This window comes from Octopus sinensis, linkage group LG9 (genome assembly GCF_006345805.1).
Source record: "Octopus sinensis linkage group LG9, ASM634580v1, whole genome shotgun sequence".
In the NCBI taxonomy this organism is placed as follows: domain Eukaryota; kingdom Metazoa; phylum Mollusca; class Cephalopoda; order Octopoda; family Octopodidae; genus Octopus; species Octopus sinensis.
In genome coordinates, this window is record NC_043005.1 from 74554944 (window position 1) to 74569210 (window position 14267).

At 35.6% G+C, this 14267-nt stretch overlaps 1 protein-coding gene across 1 annotated transcript in view; it reads right to left on the bottom strand.

Moving 5' to 3' along the window:
• The window catches only part of LOC115215365 (mucin-2), a 510799-nt gene that overhangs the window by 434190 nt on the left and 62342 nt on the right, over positions 1-14267 (bottom strand). The window contains exons 22-26 of the mRNA XM_029784514.2: positions 11759-11999; positions 8577-8623; positions 7175-7501; positions 5511-5821; positions 2639-2813 (exon numbers count right to left, since the gene is read on the bottom strand). Of these exons, the coding sequence (XP_029640374.1) occupies positions 2639-2813; positions 5511-5821; positions 7175-7501; positions 8577-8623; positions 11759-11999 (1101 nt within the window). The remainder of the gene's footprint in view (positions 1-2638; positions 2814-5510; positions 5822-7174; positions 7502-8576; positions 8624-11758; positions 12000-14267) is intronic.

Here is a 14267-nt window from a genome sequence, read left to right on the forward strand (position 1 = left end):
TGTAATATTATATGTTATGATTGATCAGAAGTCTTGACAGATTGAACGACTTGCTGCTATGTTTAGCAGGTCAAATAACCATGAAGAGGTTTCTTGTTTAAGATAGTAAGTTCCTTCAATATATATACAGAAGGATTACATATTTTCAGTAGAGTACATATTTATTTAAACTTTACAACGAAAAGGTTGACAAAGTCTTAAAAGTTTTGGCTTGCATATGCAATATTTACAGTCTCATGAAGGCAAGCAAAACAAAACTTGGAAATCACTGTCAACATTTTCCTGATAAAAGTTTAAGAATATATGTTGGCAAAAAACTATCTGCCTCAATATTACGTTTAGTTGAAAGGACTGGTCTTGAGTGTATCTTGTTGACCTCATTAATGGTGGTACCATGATAAAAGTACCTAGTACACACTGTAGTGGTTGGCATTAGGAACATTATCAAGCCTTACAAACTATGCCAAAGCAGACACTAGAGCTTGATGCGGTCCTCAGGCTTCCCATCTTATGAACTGTCCAACCATTCCATAAATAATGATGATGATGCTATATGTATGTATAATTACACACACACAAACACACACTTAAAATGTAATGTGTGTGTGTGTGTGTGTAAAGAGAAATGAACTGATTCAAATATATTACTGGTGCTATTTTGTAACACCCAGTGCTGCATGATCTTATGAAATGGCCTTTCAGAAATGAAAGGCCATAACCCAAATAGCAAAACGCATTTCATTTGGTATTTAGCCTTTCTGCCAACTGTAACTAAATTAGAATGGTTTCTATTTCAAAGTAAATTTGGATAAAGAATAAAAATATCATGTAAACATTTAAATTTTTTCATGAAGGATTTTAAGGGGTGATAAAGCCAAGTGAAAGGAGAGCAGCTGATCAACAACAGAAGTGGTTGTGATTTAAAACTATATTGAATATATTTGCAGGCAAGCTAAATCTGCTTTGGCCCCAGAATCTCTTCATAGAAACATTTACTCTGTTTAGGGCTACATATAATGTTCTTGAATTAAACATTTGAGGTTGCTTGTATTTTTAATGAAATTTATCTTTCACAGTCAGAGAAAACTTAATAGGGATAGACTGGTTGGGGCCGTTATTGTTGTACATTTAAAATTTGATTGTTTGATTCCTAACAGCATAACTGAAATTAACTTGAGTATGATAACAAATTTTGGAGCCTTTTGACTTGGAAGAAAGCCAAATATTTTAAAGACAGACATCCGTAATTACATTCTAGTTTTTTTTTTTTTTTATTTCAAAGATCCTTCTTTCATCAAACTTAACAGAAATTAAACACAGTCAGTTTTGAGCTCAAAATAATGTAAAAAATGTCTAGAAAGGATAAATGTCTTTAATGCCATACTATTTAAAGAGAGATCTACAGTCAATTGAATCACAGCTTGTATATGGAATGAACAAAAACCTTAGAACCAACAGGACTTGACATCAGGATATTGTGAAAGAGAACTAAGTGGTCATTTCAAATTTTGGCACAAGGCCAGCAATTTTAGGAGAGGAGTAACTTGATTACATTAACCCCAGTCCTCAACTGGTTCTTATTTTATCAATCTCAAAATGATGAAAGGCAATGATGACCTCAGCAGCATTTGAACTCAGAACATAAAGATGGATGAAATGCCGCTAAGCAATATGCCCAGCATGCTGGCATTTCTGCCAGTTTGCCACCCTAAAGAAGCTAAGTATTGGTTTCAAATTTCGGCACAAGGGCAACAATTTGACAGGAGGGGTAAGTCAAATACATCAACCCCAGTAACTGACTGGTAGTTATTTTATCAAAAAGAATTTGGTTTAATCTCTGCTATATCTACTAAGGGAAGCACAATGGCCCAGTGGTTAGGGCAGTGGACTCGCAGTTGGAGGATCACGGTTTCGAATCCCAGACCGGGCGTTGTGAGGTGTTTATTGAGCGAAAACACCTAAAGCTCCATGAGGCTCCAGCTGGGGTTGGTGGTGAACCCTGTTGTACTCTTTCGCCCCAACTTTCTCTCACTCTTTCTTCCTGTTTCTTGAGTAATGCTGTGATGGACTGGCATCCCGTCCAGCTGGGGGAAAACATATGCCACAGAAACTGGGAAACCGGGCCCATGAGCCTGGCTGGCTAGGCTTGAAAAGGGCGCATAAATAAATAAGAAAAAATATGGGAATTTCTTATACATGGATAGTATTATAATCCTTTACAAAACTTTTTTTAAGCCCCAAAAATTAAGGGGTTCCTTATACATAAGGGTTCCTTATACATGTTAAAATACAGTAAACATTTCTTTACTGCCCACAAGGGGCTACACAGAGGGGACAAACAAGGATAGACAAACAGATTGAGTCGATTATATCGACACCAGTGTGTAACTGGTACTTATTTAATCAACCCCAAAAGGATGAAAGGCAAAGTTGACCTCAGCGGAATTTGAACTCATAACGTAGCGACAGACGAAATACTGCTAAGCATTTCGCCCAGTGTGCTAACGTTTCTGTCAGCTCGCCACCTTAATACAGTAAATACTACTAACAAAAGGACAATATAAATAATTTTTGGATGGCTGAAAGTTATTACAAATAATTAACATTTTATCAAACTTTTGTGCAATATCCAACTTACCACAAACTTCTTCAGATGTGGACATTTCATGTGCTCTCCAGTTTATGCAAATACCAGCTCTCAAACAGCGGGCAGCATATGCAGCAACAGCCGTGCAGAAACACTGGCAGTCACCACCTCTATCGCAAGAACAAGAATCATCCCGACATGAAGTGTAGTACCAATTTGGATCCACCTAACAAAGAAGTATTACAATGAGCATTTTCCAATACCAAAAGCATTTATTTGTACAGCATGGATTAATGGTCATCTATGAAAGACACTAACTTTTATAATACTAAGAGCAGTAAACTTCCAAACATTTCAATGTAAATGACAATTCTTTTATTCTTTTATTTTTTCAGTCATTTGACTGTGGCCACGCTGGATCACCGCTTTTTAGTCAAAGAAATCAACCTTAGGACTTATTCTTCATAAGCTTAGTACTTATTCTATCAGTTTCTTTTGCCAGACTGCTAGATTACGGGGAAATAAACACACCAACATTGGTTGTCAAGCGATGGTGGAGGGACAAACATAGACACACACACACACAAACACACACATATATATATATATATATATACAACAGGCTTCTTTCAGTTTCCGTCTACCAAATCCACTCACAAGGCTTTGGTTGGCCCGAGGCTATAGTAGAAGACACTTGTCCATGGTGCCACACAGTGGGACTGAACCCAGAACCATGTGGTTAGTAAGCAAGCTACTTACCACATATGTTTTTCTTTTACTTGTTTCAGTCATTAGACTGCAGCCATGCTGGAGCACTGCCTTGAAAGATTTTTAGTCGAATAAATCAATCCCAATACTTGATTTTTTTTTGTTTTTGTTTTTAAGCATGGTACTTAGTCTATTGATCAGGAACATAAACCCACCAACACCAGTTATCACGCAGTGTTGGGGGACAACCATGAACACAAAGACATACACACAAAACACACACACACACACACAGTGGACTTCTTTCAGTTCCTTATTTCTTTATTGCCCACAAGGGGCCAAACATAGAGGGGACAAACAAGGACAGACAAAGGGACCAAGTCGATTACATCGACCCCAGTATGTAACTGGTACTTAATTTATCGACCCTAAAAGGATGAAAGGCAAAGTCGACCTCGGCGGAATTTGAACTCAGAACAAAGACAGACAAAATACCGCTAAGCATTTCGCCCAGCATGCTAACATTTCTACCAGCTTGCCACCTTTCAGTTTCTGTCTACCAAATCCACTTACAAGGCTTTGATCAGCCCAAGGCTATAGTAGAAGACACTTGCTCAAGATGTCACACAGTGGGACTGAGTCCTGAACCATATGGTTGGGAAGCAAACTTCTTACCACACATGTATGGCTGATATATTTTTAAATAAAACAAAAAGAAATAACTTATTTTATGCTTTATATATATATATATACGGCAAAGATCAACAACCAAGAGTTGATCTCTGCTGAAACCACAGGCTCGAAAATAAACAATGTGTGCTTCATTTGTCTGCTTAAAATTCAATTAAGTTTAGGAAATAAATACTGAAACAGAAACTTAATTTTGAAATAAAATAATTAAATTACTGGGTTTAAATGTTAACTTTTTATCTTTGTTTTGAAATGTTTTTATAAGAAAACATAGAACAAGTTGACATTTAATAAATTTGGTTATTGTGACTTCTACATAGCAACATTTTACTGTTTAGGATGACCTAAGTTTAGTCAGAAGCTTATAGAATTATTATTATATAGAGTGACGGTAATAACATTGTACAATGATGTTATCACTATTTTCTTATTTGTATATCAACTAACAAATTCCGGTTGTATGTCCAGCATGTCATCTAAGTGAGTATATTATTATAATAAATGAAAGATTGTCATGGTCAGTTACTAGGCAAGGTCCTCCAATAGAAAGGCTATGTTGGTATATTCATATTATATTATGTTAATATATTCACATGGACAATATATTGCCGCTATGAGTCAAGTATAATACCCATAATTACTTGTAGTTAGTAGATTATGAATTAATAAACTCCCTTCTTCTTCTCTCTCTCTATATATATACACACTATATTTGATGGTCTATAAAGCACACCTTTTTTTACCCAAAAATGGCTTTAAAAATCTCCCTGCATCTAACGTACTCAATATGGTTCAAAACTCACAACTGTTGGCCAAAATTATATAATCGTTTACGGTATGTTTATATTATACCAATCACCTACAGTATGTTTATATCGAATGTGGATGCAATAAATTGCTTATAATTAACGGTAATAACAAAAAGTCATACAGGTAAATGGAAGAATTAAAACATTATTTTAGTGGTAATTTATTTTACAAAAGTATAGCCTAGGCTAGGGTGCATCTTATAGGCCATCAAATATGGTGTATATATATATATATACATAGTGTGTGTGTGTGTGTGTGTGTGTCCCCTACCATCACCATAACCACCTGACAACTACTGTTGGCTTCTTTACATCCCCTAACTTAAGAGTTTGTGAAAAAGTGACAAATAGAATAAGTAAGAAGCTTAAAAAAAAAGTTTCAGGGTCAATTTGTTCATCTAAACTTTTCAAGACAGTACCCCGGCATAGCCACAGTCCTATGACTGAAACAAGTACAAAATACATACATATAAATATATAACATTAGAGCCACCAATATTTATAGCTTAATTTAACAGAGAAACACAGCACACACTCTGTTGTGTTACTGGTAGCACAGCCTCCCAGAATGTAATAGTTACAAAGTCTTAAGTGCTGTCAGTGTGTTTATCCTTTTACTGTTCAGAGTTAGTCCTTGTAGCAATCTACACTATTTGCTTTAAAATCTGTCATTAATTAATGTTTGATGCCAAAACATAGAAACTGGTGATACTTACCGAAGAATGGCATGGTTCAAATATTTTGCCCAGGATTATCCTGCATGACATTTCTGCCCAAGACTGTCGATGTGAATTCAATACGCAAGGATTCGGAAGCTCTTTATCAACAATGGCACAAGATTCTCTGACCCTCCAGCTGTTAGCAAATGCCAAGGGACTTTGTGTATGTTCTGGGAAAGAGCTTTTGTCCCTGAAGTCATTATTAGCAATTTGATCATAGTTTCCACAAAGGCCACACACTCGGCCCATATATTTATTTTCTAATGTTATATATAACCTCATACTCTTATCCCATACAAGAGTGATGCCTGAAATGAAAAATTACACAGACATTATAAAGTATTGTTATATAAGAAAAGCATATATTTGTGTGAACACACATACACATCTATGGAGTTCGTTCATTTTTTTACCAGGCTCAGTCAGTGGACTGGGGCCATAAGGAAGAACTACTTTCCATTGATGGTTTTACTTGATTTTAACAAGACTACTACTCTGATGTAAAATCAAACTAGGTGTAAGGAAAGTAATCAGTACCTGATTTTTACATATAGAAAGAAAGAAAGAAAGAAAGATGCATATATACACACATATACATCATCATCATAATCATTTAGCGTCTGCTTTCCATGCTAGCATGGGTTGGACGGTTCAACTGGGGTCTGTGAAGCCAGAAGGCTGCATCAGGCCCAGTCTGATCTGGCAGTGTTTCTACGGCTAGATGCCCTTCCTAACGCCAACCACTCCGTGAGTGTAGCGGGTGCTTTTTACGTGCCACCCGCACAGGTACATTCATATGTATACACATATATATAAATACATATATATATATGAATTTTTTGCGTAATGAGATAAAAAACCAAGGCTGTATAGATATTTATAGATAGAAGGTCTTACAGCTATTTCTAGGATATTAATTAATATCCTAGAAACAGCTGTAAGACCTTCTATCTATAAATGCTCTAATATCTATACAGCCTTGGGTTTTTATCTAATTACGCAAAAAATTCTTATATACACACACTGACATAGAACCAATGTTGAACCCTTTATTCGCAATATTACCGAATCTGGAACTTAACTATGGTCTGTCTATAGCACTTATTCAGCATTACCTTACACCTTTGGGTCTCAACGACACCATTATCTCTTATAACCTCAACTACATACATATATACACACACATACACACACACACACACACACACACACACACACATACAGACAGACAGACAGAGAGTGAGAGAGAAAGAGAGTGCAAATATAGGAGAAATTAAAATAAACACAAGTTCCTTTATACGTTTCGCCATTGTGGTTGTTTAGAACTCTGCATTGGAAATTTCAAGTGTAATGCAATGCTTAACTACAAGGGAACACTTTATTTGCTTTGTATATCATAACTAGTAATACTAATAAGTATAATGGAAGCTTAACTACTATACTTGAAGCAGACTGAACAAGGATAATCTCTGTGAAAGCTGCATGCATAATCTAGCTACACCACTGCCCTGCACCCCATCACACTACCACCCTTACTTCATCATAATCATCAGTCTTAGAAGTTCTACATAACATCATAGCTGTTTCTTCTCATTCTCGGAGAAAATCATTAAAAAGAAATAAAAAACGCATAAAACAGAAATAAAGCTGTTGGTACATACCATGAGCTTCGATCATAATGTAAGTTCCGACTTCTTTAATTGTAAAATTTGCCATGGGTGTGCCTTCGGGAGCCTTGTTGTTGATTGTGTATGTTATATTGGTCCCTCTTGCTAAATTTATAATGGTGTCATAAATCAGGAATTTCACAGATTTGGTACAAGAATAGCCAAGGGTACCACAGGGTACATTTTCTGTAGTCACTTGGAAAGTTCCTCCTGTTTCATTACAGAAATCCTGAGCTATGATATAAGCACATGCTCCCTGAAAGTTGTATGGTTTCCCATCAAATGTCACATAATGAGGATCTCCAAATGCTTCACAAGTGGCTGTAATAAAAATGACAATAAATTATAAGGGTTTTTTATTGAACACAAAATATAATTGTCTATAATATTATTCTGCCTGTCAGGACATGTTAGAGTGCTATGCTTTAAACAGCCTTAACCCTTTTGATACCAACCTGGCTGAAACCGCCTCTGGCTCTGTAGTACAAATGTCTTGTTTCCATAAGTATTGAATTAAAATCTTCCATCAAACCTTAGTCACAATTTATGTTCCCAACACTAGCTTAATGATGACTAAGTTCTTTTACTAAATTCTTTGTTATATTTAAAATTAATTGATTGAAACTGAGAGCATCTCAAAATAAATACGGTAACGAAAGGGTTAACTGTGTAACAAAACAGAAGTCATAAACAATCTCTGATTTGATAGAAAAAGTTTCCATGTTATGTTTTTAACAACTTTAACAATGGAATGAAATTAAAAACAGACCTAATTAAAATCCCTAACATAATGAAACAGTGTTATGATGATCCATATTTAATCTACTGCTCTATTCACATCTGCAAAGTCAATGATCTTCTCTTAATTAATCTTAAGATTAAGCAAACCAGTGAAAGCTTATCACCATTACAGTTTTAACATCCACTTTCCATGCTTGTATGGGTCCAACAGGGTTTATTTTATCGACCCAGAAGGATGAATGGTAAAGCTGATCCCTGTGGCATTTGAACTCAGAATATGAAGTCTGAAGAAATACCACTAAACATTTTTTCAAGCACAGTAACAACTCTGCCAGCTCACCGTCTTATGTCTATACAAATATCATTTCAAATTTTTCCACAAGGGCAGCTTGTGGGCGGGGATTAAGTCAATTACATCGACCCTAGTGTATAACTGGTACTTATTTAATTGACCCTGAAAGGATGACAGGCAAAGTCGACCTTGGCAGAATTTGAACTCAGAACATAGCGACAGACTAAGTATTTCGCCTGGCATGCTAACAGTTTTGCTAACAATTTTGCCAGCTTGATGCCTTATGTCTATAGAAATATAATAACAAAAAGAGATACTGACTGAAAAAAAAAACGAAATGGAAATAATAGTAGATTATATTACCTGCACAATGACGTTCAGTACATTTCCAGGTTCCATGTTTACAATAGCTGAAAGAGGGATTAATATCATCTCAGAATTACAATATAGAAAGGTATGTTTTATTTTTTTTTTTTTTCATATACTGGACTGTGGCCATGCTGGGACACAGTGTTAAAGGGTTTTAGTTGAACAAATAGATTCCGGTATTACTTTGTTTTAAAGTCTAGTATTTATTCTATCAAGCTGTCTTACTGACCTGCTAAGTTACAGGGACACAAACAAACCAACCATCAGAGGGGACAATCACAAATGCACACACACACACATACACACACACACACACACATATATATATATATATATATATATAAAGAGCTTCCACATAGTTTCCATCTACCAAATTCACTCACAAAACATTGGTGGCCTGGTGTTATAGTAGAAGACATTTATTTGCCCAAGATGCCACACAGTGGGACTGAACCCAAAACCACGTTGGTTGCAAAACAAGCTTCCAAACCATATAATCATGATATATGATGTTCATCATATGTCATACAAAGTCCTCTAACATGCTTTGTTAATCTCATACTGGACTGGGCTATAATTTTTATGACAACTTTTCTCATATTTATGATAAACACACAGGTATTTAGGATAAACACTGATGGCTTTTAAGTTATCTGTTGCTCGTTTTTATTAATTTTTTATGTCTATTCTGAAATGCTAGCAATTGAATTATAGGTAGGCCCATGTTGTTTGTAATGAGGCATTACTGGAATCCACAGAAAGACTTGATATTTATAGTACTGTGTATTGGAAACACTTGTTAATTTCACTGTGCTCTGATACCAATAACAATAAATTAACACTATAGCGTGAAGTTCATAAGTGTAAATGAGTTTGAATGCTGTGGGTGGAGGGAGAACCTGAAGGCACATGGCTTAGTAATTAGGGTATTCAGCTCATGATTATAAGGTCATGAGTTCAATTCTTGAGCATGTTGTGTCTGTGAGCAAGATACACTTTATTTCAAGTTGCTCAAGTTCAATCAGCTGGTAACAATGAGTAGTGCTTGTGTTTCAAAGGGCTAGCCTTGTCACATTCTGTGCCATTCTGTGCCATTCTGAATCTCCATGAGAGCTACATTAAGGGTACATGTGTCTGTGGAATGTTCAGCCACTTGCACATTGATTTCACAAGCAGACTGTTATGTTAATCGGATAAACAGGAGGGAACCATTGTTGTCATGACTGGTGGAGTGCCAATAAAAAGAACTTGAGGTTTCAGGGCTGCTCTTTAATCTAACAGGTGGGGGGGGAGTGGGTGAGGGAGTGAGAGAGAGAGTAAGTGAGTGAGTGAGTGAGTGAAAGAGTGAGTGAGTGAGTGAGTGAGTGAGAGAGTGAGTGAGAGAGAGAGAGAGAGAGATGCAACTGATTATAATATAGCATATGAACTTATCCAAACACCTGAACCTCACTATACAATTAACACAGACCACTCTAGGTTTCATTTGGCACTGTTGCTTTTAACGAACGCTAATATGTGATAGCTACTAACAATTACACGATTAAGATCATTGAAAGTTAAGTGTCTTAACTGTAAACAAATCACAATACAAATGGCAGGATATGAATCTCTGACAGCTTAGACAGCAACCTTCAGCCATTATAACACCTATGAAGGAGTGTTATTCATTACTCCTTCAGTTGATAAGCTACAACACTAACAATTTAATTGGCTGAGGCATTCACCACAAATATTAAATATTTAAAAAGGAAAACATTCAAGTAATAATCAAAGTTGTTATGAAGTCAAATGCATTTCATCACAATGAATGAGATGGAGTTCTCCTAGTCATCTAGGAGGACAGCAACTTCAAATAAGGCGTAGGAGTGGTTGTGTGGTAAGTAGCTTGCTTACGAACCACATGGTTCCAGGTTCAGTCCTACTGCGTGGCACCATGGGCAAGTGTTTTCTACTATAGCCTTGGGCCGACCAAAGCCTTGTGAGTGGATTTGGTAGACAGAAACTGAAAGAAGCCCGTCGTATATATGTATATATATATATATATTTGTGTGTGCGTGTGTGTATGTTTGTGTGTCTGTTTGTCCCCCCATCGCTTGACAACCAATGCTGGTGTGTTTATGTCCCCGTAACTTAGTGGTTCGGCAAAAGAGACCGACACAATAAGTACTAGACTTACAAAGAATAAGTCATGGAGTCGATTTGCTCAACTAAAGGTGGTGCTCCAGCATGGCCACAGTCAAATAACTGAAATAAGTAAATGAGTAAAATAGTAAAAGAGTAACTGCTTGGGCTGTAACAAGCCATCCAACCTATGACAGGATAAAAATAGTGATGTTAGTAGATTGGTCATAGTTGGAGTGCCATTGATCATAAATTTGTATGATCAACATCAACTTAGGGTTAAAGAGTAACTATTTTTTTTTTTTTTAGCATTAGCTTGAAACATGAATAATCGAGTACAAATATAGATGGGTTGGCCACATCACATGACTGAAGGACAACAGATGGAGAATAAGGGTGATGGAATGGACAGCAAGACAATGGACAAGATCAAAAGGCTGACCAAAAGCAAGATGGTGAGATAATCTCAGCTGTTAACTGTGGCCTATATGGCCACAATGGGCTGGAGACATTTGGTAGTGGAAGGAATTCAGGAAGGGCTTCCTCCTTCAGGAGAGATGAAGCCCTAGATATTGGACACTGGATATGAATAATTTGTTTAATTTCTATATATATATAAAGCTGAAGTTGTCTGTGTATGGCAGGTTTGGTAGCCTTCAACTAACACTATCTCCTCCGAGACCCTGCGGTGCAAGTTGACCAAAATTGAGAGTATGATAGAAGAAGGCTTGCTCTTCCTTCCGTAGAAGAAAAAATTAAAACCGGACCATGTTAACACCAAAAATTATTTACATCAAAAAGGTGCTTTTTTTTCTATGAAAATCCCCTTTTTTTTTCTTTTTTTACTGCTGTGTCACCATTTTTCAGTGTATTTCAACCAGAAAAATGTTCACTTAAAGAGAATAACAAGCTACATAATGCAAAATTTTTACTTTTCAAAAATTCCAATTCTAAAGGGTCGAAACAAACCTGAGCAACGCCAGGCGATACTGCTAATATACAATATTTCAGCAATAAAAAATAAAAAGGAAAGAAGAAAATATTTTGCTACTAACCATTGGTTGCAGTCTTTTTTAATTTTGTCCCCATTTTTGTACTGGTATCCCAGATGATTACAAGGACACTCAGTGGGTTCAATGCATTTTTGACTGTCTTTGTTGAGTTGTACTTTACCTTCAGGACAGATACAACCTTGCTGGCTGCATGTAGCAACACAATCAACATTGAGGCTATCACAAGTTCGAATACAATCAGAGCAGTTACTCCATACCATATCACCAGAACATAAATCATTAACTAGAAATTAGAAATGAAATGTTAGTTTTCAAAACCAAAAGTGGATTACAATTTATGCATGAAAATATATATTTTTAAAATTTTGGCACAAAACCAGAAATTTTCAGTGAGTGGATAAGTCAATTACATGGATAATTTGAAACAAATTTATTTAATCTAATATTTGTATTTTCGAAACAAAACAAGACTTCCCAGTTAAAAAGTTATAATGAATATATATATATATAAAATTAACAGAATGAGATAAAAATCTGAAATATTTCACAGCCTTGGATTTTTATCTCATTCTGTTAATTTTTTATATATATGCATGCTAATATATGACCTATGTTGGACTCCTCATTCGTATAATCACCGAACCTGGAGCTTAACTATAGTCTGTCCATAGCACTTACTCAGCATTACCTAACACCTTTGGATCTTCTTGACACCATTACTTCTCATAACCTATATATATGTATCAGAACCTTGACGTACAGTTTCATATATTCCTGAAAGGCATTCCTTTCAATCAAAGTATGAAAAAATTACATAGTTATCATCTCTTTAGAAGTATATATGGTTGTTTTGGAAGAAATGAGGGTAAAAGATTCATTAATCTAAAGTAGTGTTTCTCAACCGAGGTTACCTGGAACCCTAGGATTCCGCAAAAATGTTCCTAGGTGTTCCGTGAGAAACAGCGAGATAAGCTAATGTTAATTTCATGATCATAATATTACTATACATGTACAACATATTGGTTATTGTAATATAGTCATCAGCCTATCTAACCTATTATGTTATCAAAAAATATAACAACCATATATATATATATATATATATATATATGTATGTATATATGATATTTACCATGTGAACTATGATGGAAAAATATGAGAAAGATATGGTATATAACTTTTTTTGTGCAGGGGTTCCTTGAGTCATGTAAAAGGTTAAGAAATGCTGATCTAAAGAGAGAAGTTTGTTAAAGCAGCCAGTCAGTTTGAATTGTTAGAAATGACAAGAAGCAATGAGAGAACAGTTTATACAAAGCAAGTTACTATAGCTACTAAGAATACAACCAAAGGAATAAAAGTGGTTTAATGTCTGGCTTTCAAATTCTCAAGTCATAACCATTTGAAGGTTTTATTTGTTTTCACTAATATTTTCTTGAAATGAATATATTAAAATAACATAAAAAGATTACCAGTTTCCGCTGTTGTCAAAAATATTTACAAGTGATTATAGAGAACACAAGAGGTACAGGAAGTGTTTGTTAATACCATAATCATATGATAGATTATAGCAAAATGGCATGGAAAGAATATCTGTCAAAGCTTCTTCAAAGTGCCCACTACTTTGATAAAAAAAAAAAAAGAGGCAAACATTGGAAATGTAACCTTAGATATATTATACTCAAGAAAAATATGTGCAGAAGATCACAGTGAAATGGACTGACCTGAGGTCAAACAACAACTATGATTTTTTTTTTTATTGCAAGCCTTTTTAGACATATTTTAGTTTCAATGTGAAAGATTTTTTCAAGTTGTAGCCCAAATAATAATAATAATAATAATAATAATAATAATAATAATAATAATAATAATAAATGCCCTGATGCAGTACCAGGCAGTGGCTCTCATGGCTTCTGATCTTAACTGATTGGAAGTGTTATCATGTACATTGTTTTGTCTTGGTATAAAAGATGGGCTACAGCAAATATTCTGCTCGATACCACATATTTGCTTGTCAGTTGTTTGACCTTAACCAGTTGAGCATGTCCCTCAGTGGCTGACAATATGTGCATCTCTGATCACAAGCAGAAGTAGTGGGGGAGCATCATAGCCATGTGTTGAGAGGGATTCTTTGGGGTTTGAATAATTCACCTCTGGAAACATAGGTGTTTCATTCAACATCCTTAAACAACACTTATTCAGGGACCTTTTCAGTAGGATGGGCTACTCGACCTGAAGAAAATTCTAACCGGGCCCCACCTGCAAGGTTATGCGCTGTTTATCTTGATATGAGATCACCATGTCACACACATATGGTTGTGATGCATGTGCCTAGTGTATCCTTATCTGACAGGTAGTCATGATGGGTATACTGGGCTTCGTATATTTTACCCCAGTGTCACTTTGATGGCATGCACGGCTCTCTCACTCAATAATAATAATAATAATAATAATAATAATAATGAAATTATTGTATACAGTGCTCAGGTGCACCACAACTTGTCAAAAGTGCATATAAAGCATATGCAGTAATGTACAAATGTCTGGGAAGTGA